Source organism: Phoenix dactylifera, chromosome 14 (assembly GCF_051530095.1).
Source record: "Phoenix dactylifera cultivar Ajwa chromosome 14, Ajwa_hap1_PhDact_Kaust_v1.1, whole genome shotgun sequence".
Classification (NCBI taxonomy): domain Eukaryota; kingdom Viridiplantae; phylum Streptophyta; class Magnoliopsida; order Arecales; family Arecaceae; genus Phoenix; species Phoenix dactylifera.
Genome location: NC_143203.1, coordinates 25,454,947 through 25,480,207, shown reverse-complemented (window position 1 = coordinate 25,480,207; position 25,261 = coordinate 25,454,947). Strand labels below are relative to the sequence as shown.

Below are 25,261 nucleotides of genomic sequence, written 5' to 3'. Positions count from 1 at the left end.
CTTGAAACCGAATAAATTAAGGCCCCATTTGGCAAAAGGTGTTGGTAGTAAAGTAGAACTTTTTGAAATAGAGCTTTTATAAAAAGCTATTTACTGTTTGGTAACTATATCTCAAAAATGCTGTGGAACTCTAATATGTGCTTGGCAAACAAACTGAAAAAGTATTTTGGTATATAAAATGACAAAAAAGAACATTGCATGATATTATACAACAAAGCATAATAAAATATGATATATATTAATATATAAATATATGATATAAGAAAATATTAATGTAATGTAATATACTTTATTATAATATAGTAATATAATATTGTATACTATAGTATAATAATATAACATAATTTAATATTAACATAACATATAATATAATATAATATCCATAAAATCAATAGCATCCAAGACATAACACAGATACATATAGTTCACCATAATTCTGCAATAGAAGTTCATAATTAAAACTACAAAACATATCACCATAATAATACATAAACAACTACTTCCGTAGCTTTGACATTCGCTTAAGCCATTCAATCTGAAGATAAGTATCTTTGAGGGCTACAAACATCTCTCGATGTTCTCTTTTAAGGAGCACCTCAGCAGCAATCAGAATCAGTTCAGGTTGTTCTACCATCTCAGGCATAGAATGCACCAAGCCCATCACCTCATCGATACTACATCCAGATTTATCAATCATCTTGGATGACATTGTACTGCTCTTCTCCACTGCATCAATAAGACGACTCAATTGCTGAGATAGTTGTGCAGCACCCCCTACCTTCTTGCATTTCTTGGATTGGTGTAGACACCTCTCATTTGCTCCAACTGTGCTCTCAACATTCTCTTGCACCGCTAAAGCTGGTGCCCAGGCCCCCTCCCCAGTAGCACTAGTATCTTTAAATAACCTATCCAACTTCATAGCATATTGCAGACCACATTCTTGGAACTTAGCTGCATCAGGAATCTCCTGCAAGTTAAGAATATATAGTTGTAGTTTATAAGTTTGTGTCAAACATCTTACAAACATCAAACTAGCGTCACATATACCTGCAATTTTTTTTCCACTATGCATCCGATGCATCAATTGTATTTCTAATAGGATCCCATCCAAGCCTTGTTTCCTTTTCTGCTAATTTCATCCAAATGCTCAAATTTGATTTCATGTTATCCCACTTATTTTTAAATTTTTTTGTAGTTATATTGATTTTCAATCTTCTTGTTGAATTTTTTAATTATATTGGCCCAACCTATCCTATTGAAATGTATTCCTAGGCAATTATTAGCTTCAACTTCACTAATATATAGATTGATAAACTTCTCTATCAATCTGTCATTCCAAATGGCCTTCTTATTCTTCTCATCTTGGGTTGATGGATCAGCAAGGGTATGTTGGCTCTTATTAGACATTTGTTCTTCTTACAATGCAACAACAAAGACACAAACATTTTATTAATCATAAGTCATGATTTCATGCATAATCATAAAGTACCTTATAAAGCATATCTAAATATATACAATTTACATACATATAAATTACGTACATATATAACTTACTTACATATCCATTTCTTACACATAAATAAAATTACTTATGCATTCAAAAATATAATCAATAGGTAAACTTATTGCATAGATTCTATAGTGACTACTAAAAATAATAATTTACTAGAAAATTCTAAAGATGTTAATTAAATTAATATTATATACATGAACTATCAACTTTACTAAATTTTTTTTAAAAAATAAAGTTTTATAAGAATCTATACATATTGAGCAATGACTTTGTAGACATAATGATCAGTGCTGGAACTAAAATATTAAATGGACACACAAGATCTTCATCATCCAAAAAAATATTTTAAAAATAGTTTTAGAATACTCTAAAGCAAGACATGATTTTGTAAAGAAATAGCTTCTAAACTAATGGTAAAGACAGTGTAAGACATAACTTTCTAAGATAGATAGAGAGAGCGAGAGAGAAAGTGGGTGGACCGCAATGTTGCTGTCGTCCATCACCCTCTCTATCCTTTCTCCATTTCTTTAATGCTGACCACATTGAGAGGTGGACCACGATGCCGCGGGCCATGCTGAGAGGTGGACCGCGATACCACAGTCCATGTTGAGAGGTCGACATTTAGAGAAATAGAAAGAGGGATAGAGTGGGAGAGAGAATGGGTGATGGAGGATGAGGAGAAAGAGGGGAAAAAGAAGATGAAGAGCTTTGGAAGAAGAAAATGAGAGATCGATGGAAGAGAGGGACAACTCCATCACGAATTGTTCTAGAGGAAATGGAGAACAAATCTAAATTTTTTTTTCTCAACAAAAATCAAAACGATGGATAAATAAACAGAACAAAAGGAATAACTTGATCACTGGAAAGCTAAAGTTGATTAGGGTTCTTGTTTTCTTTATTAGAACTCCTGCAGCTTTTTATAATATAAAGAAACATTTTTTTTGTAATTATAATATTTTATCATAGATATTTTGGTCCAAAAAAGAAGAATTATATAATTCAAAATAGTTTTCCAACGTATGCTAAAAATGCTTTTTAATTGAGCTTCTCCCAAAAAAACTACTTTCAAATTTTTTTCTCAAACCCTCTATTCCATCCAAAAGTACATTTGGTGGGTCGAAAGTGGTTTTTTTGCTTTCTGACCTACTAAAAGCTTTGCCAAATAAATCTAAATCGGTTTGCCAAAATTGAAACAGAAACCGAACCGATCATATGGGAAAACCGGTTCAAACCGATCGAACCTCGGATCGGTTTATATAGAGCTGGGGTACACGGGCTTCCCTTGTTGGACTAAATGGACTTCCAGAACTATGCTCCACCCAAAAAGGAAAACAATCGAGGAAATTCAACCTGATCAAGTTCTCAAAGAAGATATTTTTGGGGAACAAATTCATCCCAAGCATCTACAAATGTGGAGCATTCTTGATGCAATTTTTCAAATTCAGAAATCAAATTACAACAAGAAACTAAGATAAAGAAATCATATCATATCGGATAACCGAATCATTTCATCTCAATGAAAGTGAAGAAATCATTAGCAGAGAGAAAAGTGATAAAACCATTGCTGATAGAGCGCGTAAAGCAAGAGGGCAACATCATTCCAGACATTGGAGATCGTACCATTGGAGGAGAAGTTGGAGATCCACCGAATCCGGTGTAGGCGGTGGCGGCCTAGAACCTCCCGAGATATATGGGGCCGAAGCTCACCCTCGCCATCGCCATCCCTCCTACAAGGAGATCGAGAGCCATTGTGAAGAGCTCGTACGAAACCAAGAGCCCGAGAAGGAAAAGTCGAAGACGAGAACAAGTATTTATAGAACCAGATCCCAAGCGAAGGCTTCTCTCTTGTTTGGTAAAGGGGTATGAAAGAAAAATGCTTGGGTCTCTACCTCTTTAAGGTATCTCACCTGTGCCGTCGAGCGAGGGGTTGGAGGACGAGGGAGGCGGGGGAGAGTGGTGGTTCCCGGGATGCAGATGCGTGGAGTGGGAGGAGACTCAGGAGAGGCGAGAGATTGGAGGCGGCCAGGGCTCTGCCGAACTGAACCGCTGAAACCAAATGAATCACTTAGTACGTATACATACAGCGGCTCGGCTTAAGTTGGTTTTTTTAATACTGAAATCGAACCAAATTTGTTCGGTTCCAAATATTAACAAGCAGAAACCAGATAGAATGCGAAAAATACTCCACCCGAACCAAAGCAAAATATCCGGTTTGATTCGATTTTACTATTTTCTCGATTTTCTTGCATATCTCTAAGGACCCATTTAATACGCAGAAATTTTTTTTGCTTACTAAAATATTTTTTTTTCAAAAAATATTTTTTAAATATATTTTAAAAATAGTTTTGACATATTTAATTAATAATGAAAAAAATGGCGGCCCGATTGAACATCTATGTTTTTTAGAAAAAAATTATGAAATATTTATTATATTATTAATAAAAAAATTACCAAATTTTTTTAAAGGGCTGTTAAGTATTGAAGGAGAAGGTCATGGCGAGGAGAGAGCGGCAGCCAATGAGACTTGACTCGATGAGCATTTAAGGAGATAACAGCTGAGGCCATTGCCAGAGGAGACCGGGATGCAGAAGGGAAGGCTATGAACATGAGAACATCCCTTACCAGGGGCCAGTAGCCCAGAGATTGAGAATTACTCAACCAAAAAGGGGATCGATCAAAGCTAAGAACAGCCATACCTCAAGCAACACTAACAAATTCAACAACCAAGACAACATCATCATCATGCTTCTCGCTCGTTCGGTTCTCATGCAACACAGTCCAGGAGCGCTGATGCGGTAATTTCGGATGCACCAAACTCCTCATGTTTTCCACCAACTGCAAACTGCCACATAGGATAGTCGCAGTATTTTTAGTAGATGTGAAAAAATTAAGCCTATAAAGTAGCTACGACTTCTAAGTGGTTGAATGAGGCAAAGAATAATCTCACCCAAAAAAGAGCAAAGAAGAATCCCAGCTGTTCATGGGGTGGCGTTCTTAGAAAGAATGTAGTCGGCACAAAATCAGTCGGTTTCAACGAGAATCGATGACTAACATAAAATAGATGACGAACGTATTTCACAGTTAGTATCTCTTTGGGCATTCCACCCCTAATATACACACAACAACTACAATCCAATCGCTCCAATTCAAATTAACTACAAACATCACAACCATTTCACACAAAATTACGTCCTAAAAATACCCAAAGCCCTATATTTTATCTAATTCCTCTACGATCTCTTCCCCGTCCCCTCGAACAACTCCCCAATCCTCGCCTCCACGTCCTCCGCGCTATACTTGGCGTACTTCTTCGTGTGCTTCCCTGCCTCCGCCAAGTTCCGGTACCGCCCCAAGAAATTCCGATACGCCGGCAGTACCAGCTCCGACCCCGATATCCTCAGCTCCGCCCTCAGCTGCTCGTCCGGCACCACCCACCCGGTCTGCGCCCGGCATATTTCGTCGAAGTACGCGTTAAAAACCCGAAGCCGCTCCCGCATCGCCTGCGCCGCCACCGACGCCGACCCGGAAGCGCCGTCCGTCCGCAGCACCGCGATCACCTTGCTCCACGTAGCCCTCTGGTACTCACTTCCCCATAGCCGGATCCTCGCCACCTGCCGTCTGATCCAGTCCTCCCCGAGGAGTACACCCAGCTCACTGTACCGCACCTTCTGGATGATGTACCGGCCGTTGTTCATCAGAAAGATGCAGCGCAGCGATGGCTCCCGATAGATATTGGACTTCTCCTCGAGATTCCCATGGAGGACGTCCATGATCCACGCGATCTGGAGCGCCAGGGAGGAGGACGGACGGTCCGGATCGGGCGGGACGGAGGTCCCGGCGTCCTCCTCCATGGCCTCCTCGACTGTTCGCCGGAAGGAGCACGCCGCCCGGAGGTAGTTCATCACGTAGCGGGTGATCGGGTGGAGGCCGCCGCCGGGCACTGCGGCGCGCGCCTGATCTCTCCGGATTAGATTCTCCAACTCCACGAAGATACCCCGGATCGCCACCGCCAGGGACTTAAAGACGGCGGCGGCCTCCGTCCGGAGGATGGTGGAGTACTGGTCGGAGAAGAGAGGGTCGAGGTCGGGGATGAGGTCCCGGACGGCCTCGAACATGTCGACCACGCGGAAAAGGCGTTCCGGTGCCCGGCTACTGATCGCGACGACATCGGCGAAGGAGAGGAGCTGGATCGCTGGAGCGCGGGAGACCGCGGCAAAGGCGAGGTCCGCGAATGGGGGGAGGCCGGCGAAGATCCGGTCACAGAGGCGGCGCTCGCTAGGGATGAGGATGCGGAAGACCATGTTGAGGGCTTTGATCCAGCGGGCAATCTCGTACTCAAGGTCCGTCCAGGGCGTGCTCCGAACCTCCTCGGTGGTCCTGGTGTGGAGCCCGAGCCGGGCGACGCTCTCCTCGACGAAGTCCCGGCGGGCGAGGGCGTAGACCTCGGCGCATTCCTGGCCAAAGCCGGCGGCGGCCATCCGCCGCGCGATCTCGTGGAGGTCGGAGATGGTGCCCGGAGGGAGCGCGTCGATGACGAGGTCGTAGTCCGTTACTGGGTGGGCCACCGGGACCCGGCCGTCGTCGCCATCGCTGTCGTCCCCCTCGGAATCGAACGGCGCCGACCCCGTCGCCGCCGCATCCAACGGCAGTCCCCCGTTGGACCGATTAATCAGCGAGCGGAACTCGTCCTCAAGCCGGAGCATGCATTTCTGGAGGAGATGATCCGCCCGTTCGAGCAGTGGCTTGTTCCCCGGAGCCGGCGTGTCGAGGTCATGGATCGTGGCCAAAAGATCGTCCACAGCCTCAAGAAACGCCGACGCGTCAGCGGAGTCGGACCAGATCGGGCGTTCCGAACACGCGAACAGGGAGATCTGGCGGTCTAGAGACCGGAGCGTCCGGTCGATTGACGAGAGCGACAGGCGGTCATCCCAGGCGACGCCGTCGCTGGCGAGGCTGCCATCGTCGAGCTGTTTCTCGGAGAGCTTCTCGCGGGATAAGCGGCCGTCGAAGGTGGAGAAGATCTGGAGGATGTCGTCGGCCATGGTCTCCGTCCGGCCCAGCGTCTTGGCGATGTGGCGGACGGCGGCGAGCAGCTTCTCCTCCCCGTTCTCCGCGGCCATTCCAGTCCGAAACCTCTTCGTCCCTCCCTTCCCAATTCCACCACCTTCGCTCCGGCGTCACTTTTCGTCGTCCTCCGCCATGGCGAGCGAGCGAGGATTAAGCTTTTTGGAGCTAGGTTTAGGGTTAGGATGAGAGTTAGGATGGGCTTTGCAGAGAGTACGTGGAAAGAGAAAAGAACGGGTCTTTCTGAGGAGTAAAGGTGGTCGGCAGATGAGAGCGGAGAAGGAGATAAAGAGGGAGGACAGAGGATGCGACTTGCGAGGAAGAAAGAAGAAATGGCGGAAACCAAATCGAGTCGAGACGGCATGGCATTCTTGTAATTTTCCGCTAGAGTTTTACTCACTCGGTGTTACGCTACTCCTCGTCTTAGGTTTAGTATAGAGTACTCCACCCTCTACTGTGTGCTCGAACCGTCGGATTGGTCGCATAATCGTTCGATGGGCGGGGTGCCAGTGCAGGCGGATTTGAGGTTCATGGTTTGTCGGCGGAGTAGGTTACCGCTAGAGGTGCGGTGAGGGTCCCACGCCAGCCGCGCCCCTTGCTTCGCTCCCTTTTCCAGGGAATTTCCTAATGGCTTATAAAAAAAAAAAAAAAACGGGGGCCGAGAAAACAACGGGAATCGGGGTCATTGAGATGGACGGTTGGGATTTGAACTGGAGATCAAAATCCAGGAAGTTCTGCTTCGGGGCTCCACGCGATATGACACGAGATCTTGGTGCTATTCACGGGATTGGTGATAGAACCAATATATTAACGACACGCGGCCAAAGGGGCTTGATTTGGTTGGAGGGAGTCCACCTCGGGAGAAGAGAAAGACGGAAGGAAAAGATGGGGGGCACGATAAGGTGGAGGGGAAGGACGGTCGGGATTTCATGAGAAGGCGGACGCCGTGATTGACGGATCAGCCAGGGGATGTCTGCTTACCGTTCGTTTATTAGAATTGGAATCTTGTTCTCTTTTCACCTTCAAAGTTCAAACCTTTTCAACCTTTCCACTTTAAACTCGAGTCCCGGGTCCTGATAGGCCCACAAGCAAGTCGGATGCTGTCCTTTGACCACATAATAGTAGACCAAGTGGTTCGAGACCATGGTTTTCATAACGGCTAAACCACCCTATTTGGGTATTTCAGGTGGACATCTCTTTGGTAAGACTAAACTGGACAATTTTACACAAATTGGCCGACATGGTGAGGGGTGGGTCTTCTTTGTAAAATTGTAATTCTATTTGGATGGCTTCAGTTGGAAATTTATGTCAGGCTAAGACCATTTATGATCAAAGTATTAGTTTTGTAATTGTCAAATATTATAGTCAACAAGTTAGAATGGTTAGATTGGAAGAAAGAAATTTTTTTTTGAGCCCACTAAACTGAAATCTATTTAAAAAAATAAAAATTATAACAAATTATAAAAATATATTTCCAACTTAATGGCCACATTAATATATATAACTTTTCTTTATAATAGTTGTGCGGTTCTTACATAATTTGGATCAAATTTATTTTTTTAAGTTGGAATATAACTAGGTTTCTAAAAGTGGATATGATTATTATAAATAATTATCTAAAAATAAAATTTTACAAATTTTTTAACGGAATAGAATAGACAGTTGGTCAAAATTTTCTCGGAATAGAAAACCTTCAATTTAAACGGCGTATTTCAATATCCAAATAGTGAAATTTCCTCTCATTTCAATCCTTCTCAGAAGTTGGCTTTAAATGGTAGATCTCGCTGGCGCTGCGATGATGGCCTCCACCCCGGCCCCGTTCCCGCTCTCTCCAACCCCCAGTCCGGCGGCGCTGCCCCCTCCTCCGGCGCCAACGGCGGCGCCTCTCCGATCGCACCTTGGCCTTCCGTCTCTTCCTCTCCCGCCTTTCCGACTCCGTGCGCCGCTCCCTCTCCAATCGTCGCCCCTGGTCGGTGCTCCTCGACCGCTCCGCCTTCTCCCGCTCGGACTCCCTCTCCAAAGCCGCCTCCCGCATCTGCAAGAACCTCACCTACTTCCGCGTCAACTACATCGCCATGCTCGCCCACTCCCTCTTCTCCCACCCCTTCTCCCTCGTCGTCCTCCTCGCCGCCTGGTGCTTCCTCTACCTATTCCGCCCCGCCGATCCCCCCCTCGTCCTCTTCGGCCGCACCTTCTCCGACCGCGAAACCCTCGGAGGCCTTGTCCTCCTCTCCATCTTCGTCATTTTCCTCACCTCCGTGGGATCCCTCCTCATCTCCGCCCTCCTGGTTGGCGCCGCCATCGTCTGCGCCCACGGAGCCTTCCGCGTGCTCTAGGGCCCCTTTCTCGACGACCAGGATCCCGGCTGGCGGCGCCGCGGCGTTCCTCTCGTTCCTCGGCGGCGCCGCCTCCTCCGCTGCCTCGTCTGATGATGTTGTCGGTCTGACGGTGAGGCTATGGGATTTTCCTTGTTCCCTAGTTACCTTTCTTTCTTTGCATGGGAAGGAAAAAGCATTATTATGATGCTCTTTTTATAGTCGTACTGCTGTAGGTTTGGTGGGAAAAGAGTGCATTCTGCTGCTTTAGCTCACCTCTCTAATCATGGGATGGGAAGAACATTCAGGTGTGTCATCTTATATTCAATCCGACCCGAATAAAGGATTAACTTTGGCATTATCATAATTGTTGGTTCTGTGTTGACCTTCTGATCTTACTATGCTCTTATGCTCTAATATTTTAACTAAACTTCTCGCGGCTGCTCTGCTAGGTTGGTTTTTCAAATATTTAAGCGACTATATTCAAATATTATATATATAATATATTTGTTTATTTATCACAACATATATCCATCTATATAATTATATAGAAAGAGCGAGGTCTACTAGCATCCAATCGAAATAAATTTCCACTCAAATCTGATTAGATCTAGATTGAAGAATAAAAATTTTATATTAATAATTTGAGTTATTGAATGTGATTTACTCAATATAAATTATTTTTATATAAAAAAGGTATATGATTTTGAGATTTCTAATCTGTGCATTAAGTGGTAATGCATATTATTTTGACTTAAGTTAAACAGTGCCAAGCCTAATTCAAGATAGATTGTGTTCAATATAAGAGCTTGGTCCTGCACCCATCTCAAATTATTTCTGGACCACGATTTAACCTGCCAAAACCAATCCTTATACCTGCAGAGCTCTAAAGCTAATCAAACCCAAAGTTACTATAAATTCATAAAATCACACATCCAGTCTGACGTAACTTAAAAGTTTGTTTTAGCTAATGAGATCCAGCCAGAACTTGAACCGAGTCAAATTGTGCTTGTGCTGAATATTGTATAGCAGGGCTGGACATGGGCTCAGGTGACTGGGTTTGGTCCTTGTCTTTAACTGGTCTGGGTTGTTCATACTATTTCAATTTTTTTGTTTGATAGGAAGTTGGGCATCTTTGTTTAGTTGAACTGGGCTTGGGCTCCCCCGCAAACACAACCCAACCGATCCTGGACGCACCACTAACCAAAACTGGATTTGATATTTATCAGACCCGGCCAGTATTCAAAGCTGGATTTATCGCTTCAAGAGTCGTGACAGATATCGGATGATCACGAAAAGCCGGACCACTTTAATGACAACGATGCTCCGCCGACCACTTACCCCCTGTCTTCTTCGCACCATCCATCGGCGGTCCACCCCAGCGAACCCTTTATAGCGAAGCAAAGAATAGAGAATACCCCGACCTCCTCTATTTTTGTTATAATTTTACCCCTCTCGGCTCTCGAGTCTCTCCACCACCGAATCCAACCCCCCTATAAATTATAAAAACCCCCTCCTTCCCAAGAACTTTCGCCAAAATCCTCCCCTTCCGCTCGCTGTCGCTGCGATGATGGCCTCCTCCCCGTCCCCGCCCTTGCTCCCCATCTCCAATCCCCAGGCCGGCGGCGCCGCCCCCTCCTCCGGCGCCAACGGCGCCGCCGCTCCGATCGCCACCCCGGCCTTCCGCCTCTTCCTCGCCCGGCTTTCCGACTCCGTGCGCCGCTCCCTCTCCAATCGTCGCCCCTGGTCGGAGCTCCTCGACCGCTCCGCCTTCTCCCGCCCGGACTCCCTCTCCGATGCCGCCTCCCGCATCCGCAAGAACCTCGGCTACTTCCGCGTCAACTACATCGCCCTCCTCGCCGCGGTCCTTGCCCTCTCCCTCCTTTCTCACCCCTTCTCCCTCCTCGTCCTCCTCGGCCTCTTCGCCGCCTGGTGCTTCCTCTACTTATTCCGCCCTGCCGATCCCCCCCTCGTCCTCTTCGGCCGCACCTTCTCCGACCGCGAGACCCTCGGAGGTCTTGTCCTCCTCTCCATCTTCGTCATCTTCCTCACCTCCGTCGGTTCCCTCCTCATCTCCGCCCTCCTGGTTGGCGCCGCCATCGTCTGCGCCCACGGAGCCTTCCGCATGCCCGAGGACCTCTTCCTTGACGACCAGGATCCGGGTGGCGCCGCCGCGGGGTTCCTCTCCTTCCTCGGCGGCGCCGCCTCCTCCGCTGCGTCTGCCACCGGCCCCGTCGTCGCCGCCCGCGTCTGATGATGATGTCGGTCTGATGGTGAGGCTATGGGGTTTTCCCTTTTCCCCTTATTTCCTTTCTTTCCTTGTAGGGGAAGGAAAGATTCGTTGATCTAGGGTTTGGTTGGTTCTTATTCTTTTACTACTATATATTTATATATACAGATCGGAATATAGAATACTATTCTGGCTTCTTGTAAGTTTTTTGTTGATGAGTGCTTACAATTCGATGTCTCCTCTCCTAGATCTATCTATCTGTTGGAAGGATAAAGTTGACATGTTCTTTAATATTTATACACACATGTACATTTTGAATGATTCCCCTGCCATAATGTAGTGATATGATGCGGTTGTTCTTGTTCAAGGTTAGACTGCACCTGGGTGTTATTTCGCTTCTGTTTTTCTTATCTCTCCATGAGGGTATGATCAGATCTGGTGATATTGTGAAGTGATGGATGCTTATCTGCTCATTCGTAGTTACAGGTTTCAGATCTGGAATAGATTGCTATAAATTCGTGGTTTGCAACAGTTTTCTTTAGGAATTGGATGAATTGCTGCACTTCTAAGAACCTATTCTAACCATGGGCATTGATTCAAATTTCAGGCATGGTGCTAATTACTGCATCAAATTTGAGCAATGGAGAACAAATAGTACTTGTTTCCCATCATGTTCTGTTATGTATGTGAAGTCATATTGAGAGGCTTAATTCTTCTGGCACTTGTCCATTTGACCGCATTCCATGTTTCACCTGCTAATTATATAATTCTTGCTTAAAATTTTTGTCCTTTATAATGTTGTGCCTACATATCAATTTTTAGTAATTCATCAAGTAGGCATGGCAACCAATCCATAATTTCCATAGCTAGAGATTTATAGAATTTACAAAGTGTCAGATACCACTATTCTAATTACTGGTGGCTCGATGTTGAAACCAGTTTCTCAGATTACAAGTTGACGAGGCCAACAAATAATCTCCATTGGCGGGGCCAGATCATAGTCGTGCTGAGACTACATATATATAAAACAAATTTTATAATTTATCCGGTCATATATTTTATATTTTATCTTACAAGCATAACAAAACACATAATATATTTTAAAATAATTATTATTGTAATAATAATATCATGTCTAACTTATTTAATCAAGTAAACAGAGATCACATTCAAAGTTAATAAACTAATTATAACTTTACCAAAGGTCAGAAAATACACTTTGAAGTATTAGGTCACTTATCTCTTATCGTTTTAAAATTTCACTCTAGTTAGATGGGTCTGGTTCACCTGCTTTAATATCATTAAAATACAATTAATTTTATTGTCATCTTAGAAGCTAAGAAAAGTCAAAAATTAAAATACTATTGGGGATACGACCTCATGCCCTCAAATCAGATTGGTCAGGTGGCGGTGCCCGACTGTTCGAGCCGATTTGAATAAGGTGAACTAAACTGATTAAGTTGAGCTATGTTTTAGATTGCTCTATAAAGATTAATAGTCATCAAATTCTAAGAGTACTTGACAAGGCTGGAGTACTGGGTAGGTTTGTTGTCCAGATATTAGGGTGGTGCAGGGCCTCCACCTTGGGGTCAACTTGGATTCGAGCAAAAGGGAGTCATGACTTTGAACTAAGATCTTCGGGTCTTGCTTAGAGAAAGAAAGATAGAGAAGAGAGAGAATGCTAGTCCGGGTTCAATCAGGGGCATGGGTTTGGTTGTCAGGGGCATGGATCATTATTGCATTTGGTCCATAGGCCAAAGAAGAGGAAATAACTACTAGAAAAGTAAATTAGTTTTTCTTTTAGAAATTAATAAATAAATCAGGATAAAATGGGAAGAAAAAGAAGAAATAAGAAAAAGAAGAAAATGGGGAGGAAGAGTGGGAAGAGGAGAGGAAAGAGGCTGGGGTGCTGCCAGAAATCCAGTAGCATGACACTAGAGGGTCGGCAACAGCGGCCACTGCGGCGGCGACAGGTAGAGGTGGCAAGACTGAGAAGGTCTCAGTTTGGCTCAAAAGCAAGAGAATGGAGGCTCAAATCCGGGTTCACTCATCTGGTAATCACATGGAGGAGGTGAGGGGGTTACTAAGGAGGGCCGTAGCAATGGAGCTCGGTCGGAGATGGTGGTTTTCAGTGAGCTTTGCAGTGGCATGACTCGAAACATGGGAAACAGGATAGTGGAGGGCTTCTAGAGAGGGAAGATGGTGTTTTGGGCGGTGATGCTCGACCGAGATGGCACGTCGGCCACCGGAGAAGGAGAAGAAAAGCAAAGAAAGCTCGGCAGTGATTAATCACAGTAGATTAAGAAGATTTAAATGGTTTTGGGAGAGATAAACTCTTCTTTATAAGAAGATAAGCATGGTGGTTTCACTTCCCACCGCATTTTCCCACTCTCTCATCTGTCTCATAGATCAGTAAGGCTAGTGAAAGCACCAAAAAAATAGTAAGTAAGAGAGCGCCACCAGGATAAAGATAAAAAGGATCAACAAATTATCGAGCCATGAATCTGGTGGTACTTAGGAGGGGCCCGAACGGCCGAGCAATCGCTTCGTGTCGGACTTTTGGAGTCCCCGCTGGCCACGGTTATCGTGGCGTTATCGACTCAATGGAAGGGGGAAATAGAGGATCGCGATCGCGTCCAAAATGGCTTAATTGGGCCGCGTCTCACATTGTAGACATGCTTTTCCTCCAAAATAGAATGGTAGCTCTGTTCCAATTAATAAAGGCCCTTGTCGTGGATCAAATGGTAGAATATCTTTGGAATTCTAGGCTTTTTTAACTATAAAAGGTATCTGATTGCATGCCACTCGTGTTTTCTTAACTTGAAGATCAACAATGCCATTGCTATCCCACTTTTTTTTCTTTATAGGTTTGTATAGCTATAACAATAACTATAGTTTATTCGGTGTTGATTGAACTTTTACTGCAGCATGCAATTTCATGTGATCCCTCCCACAAAATGGCATGATCATGGTAGTAGGTTTTGTGTGCACGCATGCATGCTTGTATGCATGTCTGTATGCGTGTGTATTCTTTTTGTTTTTTGTTATTTTTCTTTTTCTTTCTTTCTCTTTTTTTTTTTTTTTTGGGGGGGGGGGGGGGGGGGTGTTGTTGTGGGCTAGGGGGTGTAATCCTTTTTTTGCCACTCCTACATAACCACTATAACTGCCTTTAACTACCTTTTATTGGCTTCGTATTTCCACTTTGACAATTATTTATCCAAGAATGTCTTTTGTACTGCACTGAATCATTTGGCACCACTTTCATCCACAAAAACTTGGTCTACGCCATATTAGGTCCTTCATACTTGATGAAGGACCTAATATGTTTTATTAGGCCGCATGCTATTTCATACTTGATGACCAAAGCACTTCCATCTGTTGTTCTGTTTTGTGCCGGTGTTTTATTTGCTCTGGCTTCCTCATTTTGGTCTCCATATTTAGTAGTTCTTGTACACATTTATCTTAGCTGTATTCCAGAAGACCAGTAAACAACATGTCTGGATAGCTAACCGTTACTTTGGTTTAATGCACATTCAATGAAAAAATTAAGAGCAGAGAAGAATTTGAACATGGTTTATATCAAAAAAATGCCAAAGGTGCACATTTGGTTGATGAAGAGGTGGTGCTCATTCTATCAAGGACTTAACTATTGCGTGCTGTTCCTGTGCTATATAAGTGGCAGCATGATATGGTACTGTATTGTGCCTGTCACATTCTAGGGGACCTGTTTCAGAAAATATGGTTTAGCATTGAGTCTTTCTAGTAGGCATGAATGGATGCAATTTGGCTTGCATGATACAGTGGTACAAGCCATTATACTATGGCTATATCTGATTGGTCAGGTGCTTGAATATGTTTCCCTATTTTTTTCTAATCAATCCTTTCGTTGCTAAAATCCAAGTGGATGGTGCCAATTATTTGCAAATAATTTGTTGTTGATGAGACTAGGGAATGTGTGAAAGTTATTGTGATGTATCTGCAGAAATCCTTGAGGACAAGTTTGAAAAATTATCTTATCAAAACATGAGGTGTATCTTTATGGGGAATATTGATTTTAAAAAACAGGGTTTTGCTGCCCAAATTGATATAAAGAAAAAAAGCCCCAGCTATTTAGATGTTCCTTGTCAAAAATTATATAATTTTGGTGATAATTATTTGATCCTCTAGAAAATGGAGTCCCAATCTCATATGTCTTCTTTACTTTGACATTTATCTATGTACATGTAATTTAACTAGATAAAAATAGAAATTTAATCATGAAGATTGCATTGTTGTATTTTGGCGATTAGTCTTCTAAGGATAAGATCATGGTGATTTTGGTGTAGAATTCTAAATCATGCTTATGAAGCATTAAAGCTAGAGGCTTTTAGAAAGATGGATTTAGGAGTGTATGCAACCTGTACTTTGTTAGTTAGGTGTTTCAACAGTTCTGTTTATGATTGGGAGGAAGCATGCTGTGCAAAGCTCCCTCTTGCCACCATCTTTGCGGAGCTATACGTTTTTTTCTCCCCTAGAAAATGTTGAGGTTGTTGGGCATCTTGTTCATCAAAGGTGGTTTCAGTTGGTTTCAAATTCCAAAGCATTTTGTGCAGTTGATTATTTGGAACTACTGAGCAGAACTATTCGATGGAGGAAGCGTTCCAGAATTTGGATACATCATCTCGATGGGTTTGCCTACTTTCCAGTCTTTTGTAGGCTTCCTTTCTTATATAAAAGTTCATCTGATTGTTGACTGAGGCATTTCTTAAGTAATTACCCTCCTTATTGTCAATGACTTTTTTGGTCTATTTTCCATAGACCCATTGCACTTGCTCAAGAAGAATTTTTTAGATTGCATATTTTGAGCCATTTCTCAGATGCTAATTTCACATTGGACCTGTGTTTTCTTTTTCCTCCCTCCTCCACTCACCTTAATGGTAATCTTACTCTGTGACCTGTGTCTTCTTTCTTTTCCTTCTCCTCCCCTCCTCCTTCACCCACCTTAATGGTAATCTTAGACTCTCCTTTTGCTCAAGCTTGAACTCTGCACACTTCTGGGGGGAGTGTTTTGTTGTGTATCTTGGAATTGGATATCTTACTACTATCTGTAGTTTATGTCAGGTTGGTGCATTTCCTATATTTGTGTTAGAATTCTGTCTTCTATTTATTTGTGTCATTTCCTAAGTTGATTTTTTTTATAAAGCCAACATTCATCCAAAAGTTGAAATGTTTTTCTGGGCTGAACCCTTGTAGTGCCATGGGCCCCAATAGAAAATGAACTATGAAGTATGTCACTTCTGATTTTAAGAAGCAGGCTTTTGGTGGATGTGGATGTATTTTTGATTCCCTTTTTCTGGAGGGTTTGTGGGGTTATGTGGGCACATACAGTCATATTTGCATACACAATCACGTGTGCTTGCGCATGGAACTAATATGGCCTCTATGTAATAAAGATGACTAGAAAAGCTTGATGTTGTCCCAGGAGGATGAAACTTGAGAACTTTTTCTATATTAGGGTGGTTGCATGCAACTGTAGAAGAATGGAGATAAGTAAATCAAGTTAGATATGTATGGTTATGTATTTAACAAAATTTGGTTGAAGATCCTTGTTAGTAGAATGCAGACTATTGTTATAGAAAGTTTAGTTTGTCAAATGTGATCTCAGAAATCATAGAAGTTTTGCCGAATTAGTTTAGCTAGAAGCTACTTAGTATTTTGTTGTCGAACATGCTTGATAAGGATGCCTGTTTGGTGGAAAGGGGATCATTTTCACTGTCAAATCTGTCCAAGTCAAATTGCCAGATCCTGCTGGCTGTTGAAACACAATGTTGCAAGACTGCCTGAACTTTTACCAAGTGATATTTGGAGGAGATTGGTGTAAATTACAAGGAAATCTGAGTGTATTTTTTATCTGGATGACTATTTAGTTGATAGTGCTTGACAGTCTGCAAATATCTTGCTTGCTGGTTAAGTCTAGTTTGTTCAAATATTACGATATAAATTCAAAGACAGGCATGTGATATATCACTGCGAGCAGTTTTGATTATGTTCTGTGGGTCTATTGAGTGTGTTATGTAACTATTATCAATTGTTATTTGAGCTTATATTTACCAATTGTGAGGGAAGTCTTCAACAAGAATTGACCTGGAAATTGTTAACCATGTCAAGAGGGTTTGTGAATAAATAACACAAACGACGGTGCAGCCTTCAACTCAATAATCTGAATAATGTGCGCAAAGAATTTTTGTATCTTCTACAACGCTTTCAATTTACAAAACCAATTTTTTTTAGTTTCAACTATCACAGGAGTTTGGTGATGTCCTTTTCACATTTTCTGTATATATAAATAGTATACCATTTAAACATCTCATTTTCTCTACGAGAAAAAAAGAAAATTGAGGCAAAACAACAAGTATTGTTAACCCTGTTTTGCAATTTACTTGTGGGTCGTTCAAAGTATTTGGTTGCTGAATTACATTGTTATCTCTTTATATTTAGCACCAGAATTCTGAAGGATATTTGTACAAAAATGTCAAGAACTTATTTGATAACCTAGGCAGGAATCGAAATTCTAGTGTACAGCGGGAAACTTTGTATATTTTGTGGGTGGTTGGCGTCAAATTATTTTTACTTTGATGGTGCAGAAGTGACTCTATATTTGATTGGATAAAGCGTTGTGATTGGTGTTGGGTCCCTGACACAGAATAAGCGACTCTGTTCCGAGAGGGCCTTAGGGGAATGTATCTGTTGGGAAAAAAGCTGAAGACCACAGGTCTTGTTACTATTCAGTTTCCTGGTGCCATGTGGCAGTTGGTTCTTGGCAGCACCTCACTCGGGGCCCTACTAGACGCCTATCTTGATGTACTGCCATGGAGGACTGGTAATCTTGGTGGCAGTAGCAAATAGTCTCAAGTTGGCTAGTCGTTGCCTGCTTGAAATGACATCTCATCTAATGGAGAACCTAGGGTTTACATAAAGGCCGTCATGATGTGGTGGTGCGTTTTAGGTACAATAGGAGCACTGTCACTAACCTGAGATGCGAGTTTTGAAGTTGATCTGATAGAAGATGACTGCAGCCATGGCACGCATAGTTGCTTGCACCCAAGCTCCTTCCAAAGTGCAACTTACATAGGACTCCTATTAAAGAGTTTCATGATGGAGAGGATCACATTGGTTCGGTCAGTTCTTTCTTCAATTCCCATCTACTTATTGTCCAATTCCTTTATTCCGGTGTCTCTTGTGAGGACCTTGGAGCGGACTTTTAGAAACTTTATCTGGGGTGGGAATAGGGGCAGAGATGGTGTTCATCTGGTGGCATGGGAGGTGGTGTGTCAGCCGATCAGGTTCGGTGGGTTGGGGGTGTTGTCTTTGATGGATAGGAGAGAGGCTTTAGCGGCTCGACATGCAGTGAGGTTTGTGCTAGAGCCTGATCGCATGTGGTCCTCGTTGATGAGGGCCAAATATGGAGCTCTGATACCTGGAGTGCGCGGAGGCCGATTATATTCGCCGGTGTGGAGGGAGATGTGTGCTAGGGCCGCGCTGGTGCTTCCGGAGATGAGATGGGCCATTGGTGATGGGCGGTCTATAGATGTTTTGGAGGACAGGTGGGTGACTGAGCAGCCGATCAGCCGTATTCCGACCTTGGTGGATTCGGCGAGGATCGCTGGATTTAGGGTTAGTGATTTGATTTACCGAGAGGGGGGCTGCTGGAGGGAGGGATTGATTCGGGAGGTGTTTGGGGAGGAGTTGGCAGTGACGATCATGGACCTTCCGATTCCTTTGCAGGAGATGCCAGATAGATTAGTCTGGTGGCCGACGGGTCGAGCGCAGGTGCGAGCCAGGGATCTCCACACTTTGATGAGCAGGGTGTCAGACAGGCAGATTGAGGGCAGATGGATATGGCGGCTACGATGTCACCCGCGGGTAGCGCTCTTCTTCTGGAAGGTGGCATGGGGATGCTTACCGACCAGGGGTATGCTAGCCGGACGGGGCATGCAGATTTCTCAGTGCTGTGAGCGGTGTTCAGGTATCAAGGAGACCATTGACCATGTTTTGCTGCAGTGCCCCAGGGCTAGAGAGATATGGAGTAGGTCTCCTGTTATGTTACCCCTTTCAGTGGAGTCGGCTCAGGACCTGATGCATGTGTTGAGAGCCTCTATGCGGAGGCCTTGTTCTGTTGAGGCGGGTATTATGATGGCACACTTGACTTATCATATATGGTTGGATAGGAACGCTGGTCTATTTGAGGGCAGGAGGTGGTCTGCGAGGATGGTGGTGGATCGAGCTATGCTACATGCAGGGGAGATGGTTGCGACTACTGCGTGGTTCACTTCTGGAATGGCTAGGGACATCTGGGGTATCCTTCCCGCTGCTACAGCGCCCAGGTTCGCTCTTGTTTCTTGGGTACCCCCACCCCTTGGTCATTTCAAGGTGAATTTTGATGGTAGTTGCTCGGTGGATGGTGTCTCTGGAGGTGTGGGTTTTGTGATCAGAGACGAGAGGGGCAGACTGATAGCCGCCGGTGGTCGTCGCATCCCAGGGCTTACTATTGTTGGAGCAGAGCTGAGAGCTGCTTGGGAGGGCTTATCTTATGCGAGGAGGATCCTCGGCGCCGCCCGGGTGCATCTAGAGGGTGATTCTTCGGTGGTGATCGATTGGATCCAGGGTGTGGATAGGTTCGGTGATGGTCATCCACTCATTCGTGAGACTAGGAGGTTGGCTCAGGAGATGGGTGATTTTCATGTTACACATGTGTATCGGGAGGCGAACAGAGCTGCTGACTGGGTCGCCTCTTACGTAGCTAGGCATTTCGGAGAGTTTCTTTGGACTTCAGCAGCTGATAGTCCCACTCCGTTGTTATCTTTACTTTCTTTTGATATGGCTGGATGTACTCAAGTTAGAGTAATATGAACTGCCGTTTTTATCGGAAAAAAAAAAAAAAAAGTTTCATGTGATAATCTACCCTGCCAATCAGCTACTTTTCCGGGTCTTCTTCCGAAATTAAATATAAATCAACGTTAGCTCACTAGAACATATGCACAGAGCCAGAGGACAAAGAGGAGACGACAGACAACGGTTGCATCTCCCTTTTATCGAGAAACTCCACTGAATTGTGCTTACCATCAAGTCACTGCTTCCTGCAGCTTAGAATACAAGCATTTATATGATCGGGACCCGGGGTAATTTACATATGCTCGGAATTCATTCTCTCCCCTTGGAATATCTTCTTGTTTCTTCTGCTTCCTTTGCCCGCACATCCGCATTCTTCTCTGCATACCCAACCAGCAGGATATGCGACATGGGTTTGTCTTATCAGCTGGCACTGAGCAGGGGAAAGAATAGCTGACAGACGATAAAAAGTTTTTACTTATGAGGATAAATAAATAGATTTGTCTATAAGCCGAAGGGAGACCTAGACGACAGGACAGTGGGTGGTTTCCATAGGATCGCAAATTGACAACTGGCAGCATATGCAAAAGAATGTGTGATGCTCCATTGCTTAGGCTGGTGCTATATGGTGTTACATTGAGAACACTCCCCAAGTATTATAACAGAAGGGCATAAAGACAGATTGCCTTGTTCTTGCAAGGTATTACATTGAAAACACTCCCCAAGTATCATAACAGAAGGGCATGACTTCTTGATTCCCTGGAATTAGAAAATGTGAGTCACTTGGTTGCAATTTCTATTAAGCTAAAAGTTGGTGCTAATGACAGGTGCAAAAAATACCATCCTTTCATCTGGCAGATTTCCATGGCAGATTACAAGACATTTAGAAAAAAGAAGAAACACCTGGTTTAGAATAATAGCATCTGAGTGGATCAGGAAATCATTACATTCCAGGCAAGAAAACCTTATGGCCTACAATCAGTTTCTAAAATATTACGCATCTAGACATTTTATTGTAACAGAAATTATGTTCTATAAATGTCATCTTCTATCTTCTGATGATGTATTGTTTAAAGTGCATCAAGGCCCGAGAAAGAGCAAATTTAACACTACAGTCAGCATATAAGCATCTTCTATCCCTGCCTTCTGATTCTACTGTTTTCTCAAGGAACCCAAACCCCCAAAAGAGCGCACCACCAAGCACCCTACTATGCCAAGTGAAAGTGAAAGGTACTCCATACTTCCATGAGATCAAAAGAGGTAACCACACTGCAGCCCTGGCAGATTTAAGAAGCATAACACCATGATGCTACTTTGCACATTATCAACCATCTCGACCACTGAAAAATTTCCTTCCTTTTACCACGAAAACACCCAAAAGCAGGTTACCAGTTGTGTTCCACAGAATTCCTAAGTTTATTCTTTCATGGAAGTTTGTGGGTGCATGGAATTTTATCCTATCACCTGCAGTCACTAACTGCAAGAGTGAATCACGGTTCTTTAGCATCTTTTCCTTTACCTTTTCTTTTCTCTTCTTTAGCAATAGAAATGTTTTTATGCAGTCATTTATATACGCAATTTAGGAGCTTTAATCATTTCAATGAGATGAATACGAAACTATCAATTTGCTTGGCTGTCTTTAAATCCAACTGATTCATTTGCAACCTTTGACAAAGATAAGTTAATTCAGCTTGCCCAGCTTTATTCCAATGATATTTTAAAGGCACAGCTGATGGCTCTTGACAACCAGCTTGACATATACATTTTCATTTGGGGTGGTCCATTAAATAATTTTCGAATTTGGAGGAGATAAGAGTACTTGCTCCATAGTGGAGACAAAAGGAAATAACTTGTATCTGTTGGTTTATTTATCAATGAGACTAGCATTGATTTTACCAATAGCTACGTTTGAGAGGACCTTTACTGCAATAAAAATTATGAAAATTCGACTAAATAATCGGATGGGAGATCAGTGGGTGAATAACATTGGCGATGCATATTGAGGAAGATATATTTAAGAGCATTGATAATGAGATGATCACGCAAAGATCCAAAGACTCGTTAAGGACAAATGAAATAATATAAGTAAACTTGTACTTTCCCATCAAAAAATAATATTTTTCCAGTTTAATTTATCTCGTTAAACATATAAGTAAACTTTTTTTTTCTTCCATGCATGGTGCTTAAAACTTAGTTATTTGGGAAGTAATTTTTGCTGTAACTCTATTTTGTTTCATTGATTAGTCATTAAATGACTTGGAGCCAATACATGAAAAGCAGAACATGCATGGTGTTACGAGGAGTAACATGTACAGTTCCAGTTTTGATTTTCTTGTCGAGTATTTAGTATTATTATGTTTCTTGTTTCTAGCATAAGCATCAAAGTTAGAAGAAGGTTGGCAATCTGAAGCAAGAAACTGAGAGGAAATCCATTCTTCCCATGCAATTCGATTTGTTGATCTAGATGAGTTCGTCTTCCTTGAGGATTTTGTCAAGCCTCATGGTTTGGTAGCTAATACAAATAGCAGCTAAGAACTATAGTGCCTGCTGGAAAGATATGCAAATAAAAGGCCTTCTTTCTGCTTTTAATGATGGAATGAAGGTGAATGTTGGAATACTAGAAGCCTGTTTAAGTATGAATTATTTGAATAATGAATACATTTTGCTGCTAAACTGGGGTTTTTCCTGACCATCATGTACACCTTTCATTGCAATAATGGGCTTGGTTGCAAAAAGGGATTTGCCTTTCGTTGTTGACTTCTTCTTTATTATGCTTTGCAACAGAATTATTGACCTGAGGACCTTATTTCTCTCTGTTACGAATAGAACTATTTTCACATCACCAAAAAAAAAAAAGAACTGCTTTTAGACTTATAGAGGAATGCTTGCTGTGTCCATTCTTTGATTCCGACATTCTGGAAACTGTTAAAGACAGCATTTTTTAAGAATATACGATTTTGCATTTACTTATTCGAACTGGGACTGCATTTTCTTCTTATTTCAAATTCCAGGCCCTTCTTTAGAGAGAGACAAGAATTCGTTTTGTTACCCCAAAAAAAATTATATATTGGACAGGACATTATCGCATTCCAACTACATAAATAGAGATATTCTATGAAGGTAGACGGAGTGGGGCAAGCATGAGCTTTGTAGGTCTTTTAGTTTTGTTGAACACTCTTGCCAGTATAGTTTACCACCTATCCCTGGAATTCAGCTCACATGTTATCCTGCCATTGGAGTCAACTCATGGAACTCCCATCTGTAGATGGATGAAGTGCAGTGCAGCTTCATGCATCTCACATGGTAGCTGGCCTGGTCTGCATAAAAAAACACTTGATTCTTCTACTATTAATCTTAATAAGTCCTGAATGTAACTTTTCAGGTTTGGATCATCCGATGACAAAGATATTTTCTTGGCACATGATGCCTAAGATCTATACTTTCGTCACTGATGATCAGTTGAACTGCTTTGCTATCAAATAAACAGGCCAGTGGAATAGGATTTGGATGTCCTGCTATCCTACCTACAGAGAGGGACTGTGAGGAAGGGCTTAGTTGTAATCCATCCACCTGCAAGTACTCTGTAGTGTGTGATCAATAACACAAGATCTGAACTTTGTAGTTCTGCTAGAGTACAATATTGCTTGGCCATACTGCATACTGTTATTCACGTGGTCACACATTATTTGAAAGCTAATTCTGGTGAAGTCATTTAGACAGTAGTAGTTTGGTGCTCTGGAATCTTGGCCATGCCACAGAGTGGTCTTGGAAGATTACAAAAAAAGAATCGTAGTTTTTACTGTTGGGTTCAATGGGAGTTGTTGTTGACTGCCGTATGTATTGACATACAGTCCTGGTATTCATACAGGAAAATTTAATATTGTTTCTCCCCCAATCACACCCTTCTAAGAGGCCTTCTATTTGTTGGAGTGGCTCTTGTGTTCATACTAAGATACTGAATCAGTAAAGTTCTTTCATCTATATTTTTTGAACCCAGAGAAAGGTTCTCATGATCTTGCTCCAGGATGAGATCGCAGCAAAAGGGTGCTCAGCTTCTGATAATGTCCAAACAACTTTTGATCTTCTATCAGATCAGAAGGAAAAGAAAGATCATGCCAATTGATTTCTTATATAAATTAATTTCGCCCCACTCTGTACTCTCAGTTTATGCCAGATGCCTAAACATATCCTATCACATTGTAATAGCAATTGTTTGCTTCTTAAAATTTTGGCTTCAGAATAAGATAATAGTCGAGATACAAGATTCTTTCCAAACTTTTTAATGTTACTGCAAAGGAAAATCATAAATCCTGGGGCCATTAATAGGCTTCATGTAATCTAAGTGTTGCATAATTTATATGACTTCCCATAAATCTCTGTCTCCGTTATATCAACTTCTTTTTTTTTCTTCCGAAAAACAGGGAGGCTAGGCCACTCCATTATATCAACTACAAATGTAGATTGTTCAAAGTCTTTCATTGCAATCAATATGTATTAGGTGATGCCTCACTTCAATAATTTCCATCTCACACCTGTGGGTTAATAATCGTTCGCTAGCTGCTTGAAGTCATGCAGCCGAGTTCACGTCATGATGGGACTGCATCAAAAATAATCTAGTGTCTAAAATGATGATGGCCTCGGCAGACCCATGGAGATGCTTGCCTGGCTCAGTGGTTTCTGTGCTTGCGTCGCTATCTTATTGTTGGTGGGAGGAGCGGTTCACCTTTTTTTTTTTTTTTGGCTCCTCCCTTCATCCACATGGATTGCAGGAGAGATCTAAGGAACCATTTACATGTGAACGTTTTGGTGCAATAACCATTGTTTATGGTGGTGCCATCTTAGCTGCCAATTCACTCCAAATCAACAATAGTAGTCTCCACCTGAATTCAGTCTCGTCCTACCAAGATTATCTTCTCTTTCTTGGCCGAACAACTGTACTCTTCCTAACTTTAGGATTTGATTTGACATTGCTAACTGGTTTGACTAAATAGCTCTCAACAGTATTCCCCTTTCCTTGAATCAGAAGGGAAAACATCCAGCATTAAGGAAGAAAACTGGTTGGTAAAATGCCTCTATCAGCAATGCTTTAGATTTTCTCTAAAAACCACATTGGAGGATGGTTGCTATGTCATCGTCGTAGAGATAATCAGTGAAGTGGACCAAGCAATTAGGTAGCCTTGTACTATAATAGCCCAATAAGTAGACCGGCCAGATGGCTAGGTTGGAAATCTTCTGACAGGGAGACCTCAAGGAATCAATTGATGGACGCAA

General features: G+C 42.8%; 2 protein-coding genes and 3 pseudogenes across 2 annotated transcripts; 3 read left to right on the top strand and 2 right to left on the bottom strand.

Annotated features, from left to right (window-relative positions):
* Positions 1-357: 357 nt before the first annotated feature.
* LOC148700135 (L10-interacting MYB domain-containing protein-like) lies at positions 358-1,679 on the bottom strand (annotated as a pseudogene).
* A 1,454-nt stretch (positions 1,680-3,133) lies between these two features.
* LOC103708861 (exocyst complex component EXO70B1) lies at positions 3,134-7,223 on the bottom strand. The gene is made up of 4 exons (XM_039132402.3): positions 4,461-7,223; positions 4,210-4,355; positions 3,421-3,559; positions 3,134-3,240 (listed from the first exon to the last, which is right to left on the bottom strand). The coding sequence occupies exon 1, from the start codon at positions 6,631-6,633 to the stop codon at positions 4,744-4,746; it is 1,890 nt and encodes a 629-aa protein (XP_038988330.1). The 5' UTR covers positions 6,634-7,223; the 3' UTR covers positions 3,134-3,240; positions 3,421-3,559; positions 4,210-4,355; positions 4,461-4,743.
* On the top strand, positions 7,072-10,031 carry LOC103699927 (PRA1 family protein B3 pseudogene; annotated as a pseudogene).
* Positions 10,032-10,318: 287 nt separating this feature from the next.
* On the top strand, positions 10,319-11,489 carry LOC103708863 (PRA1 family protein B4-like). The gene has a single exon (XM_017843272.4). The coding sequence runs from the start codon at positions 10,460-10,462 to the stop codon at positions 11,144-11,146; it is 687 nt and encodes a 228-aa protein (XP_017698761.1). The 5' UTR covers positions 10,319-10,459; the 3' UTR covers positions 11,147-11,489.
* An 8,556-nt stretch (positions 11,490-20,045) lies between these two features.
* LOC149751405 (uncharacterized) lies at positions 20,046-24,319 on the top strand (annotated as a pseudogene).
* Positions 24,320-25,261: the final 942 nt, after the last annotated feature.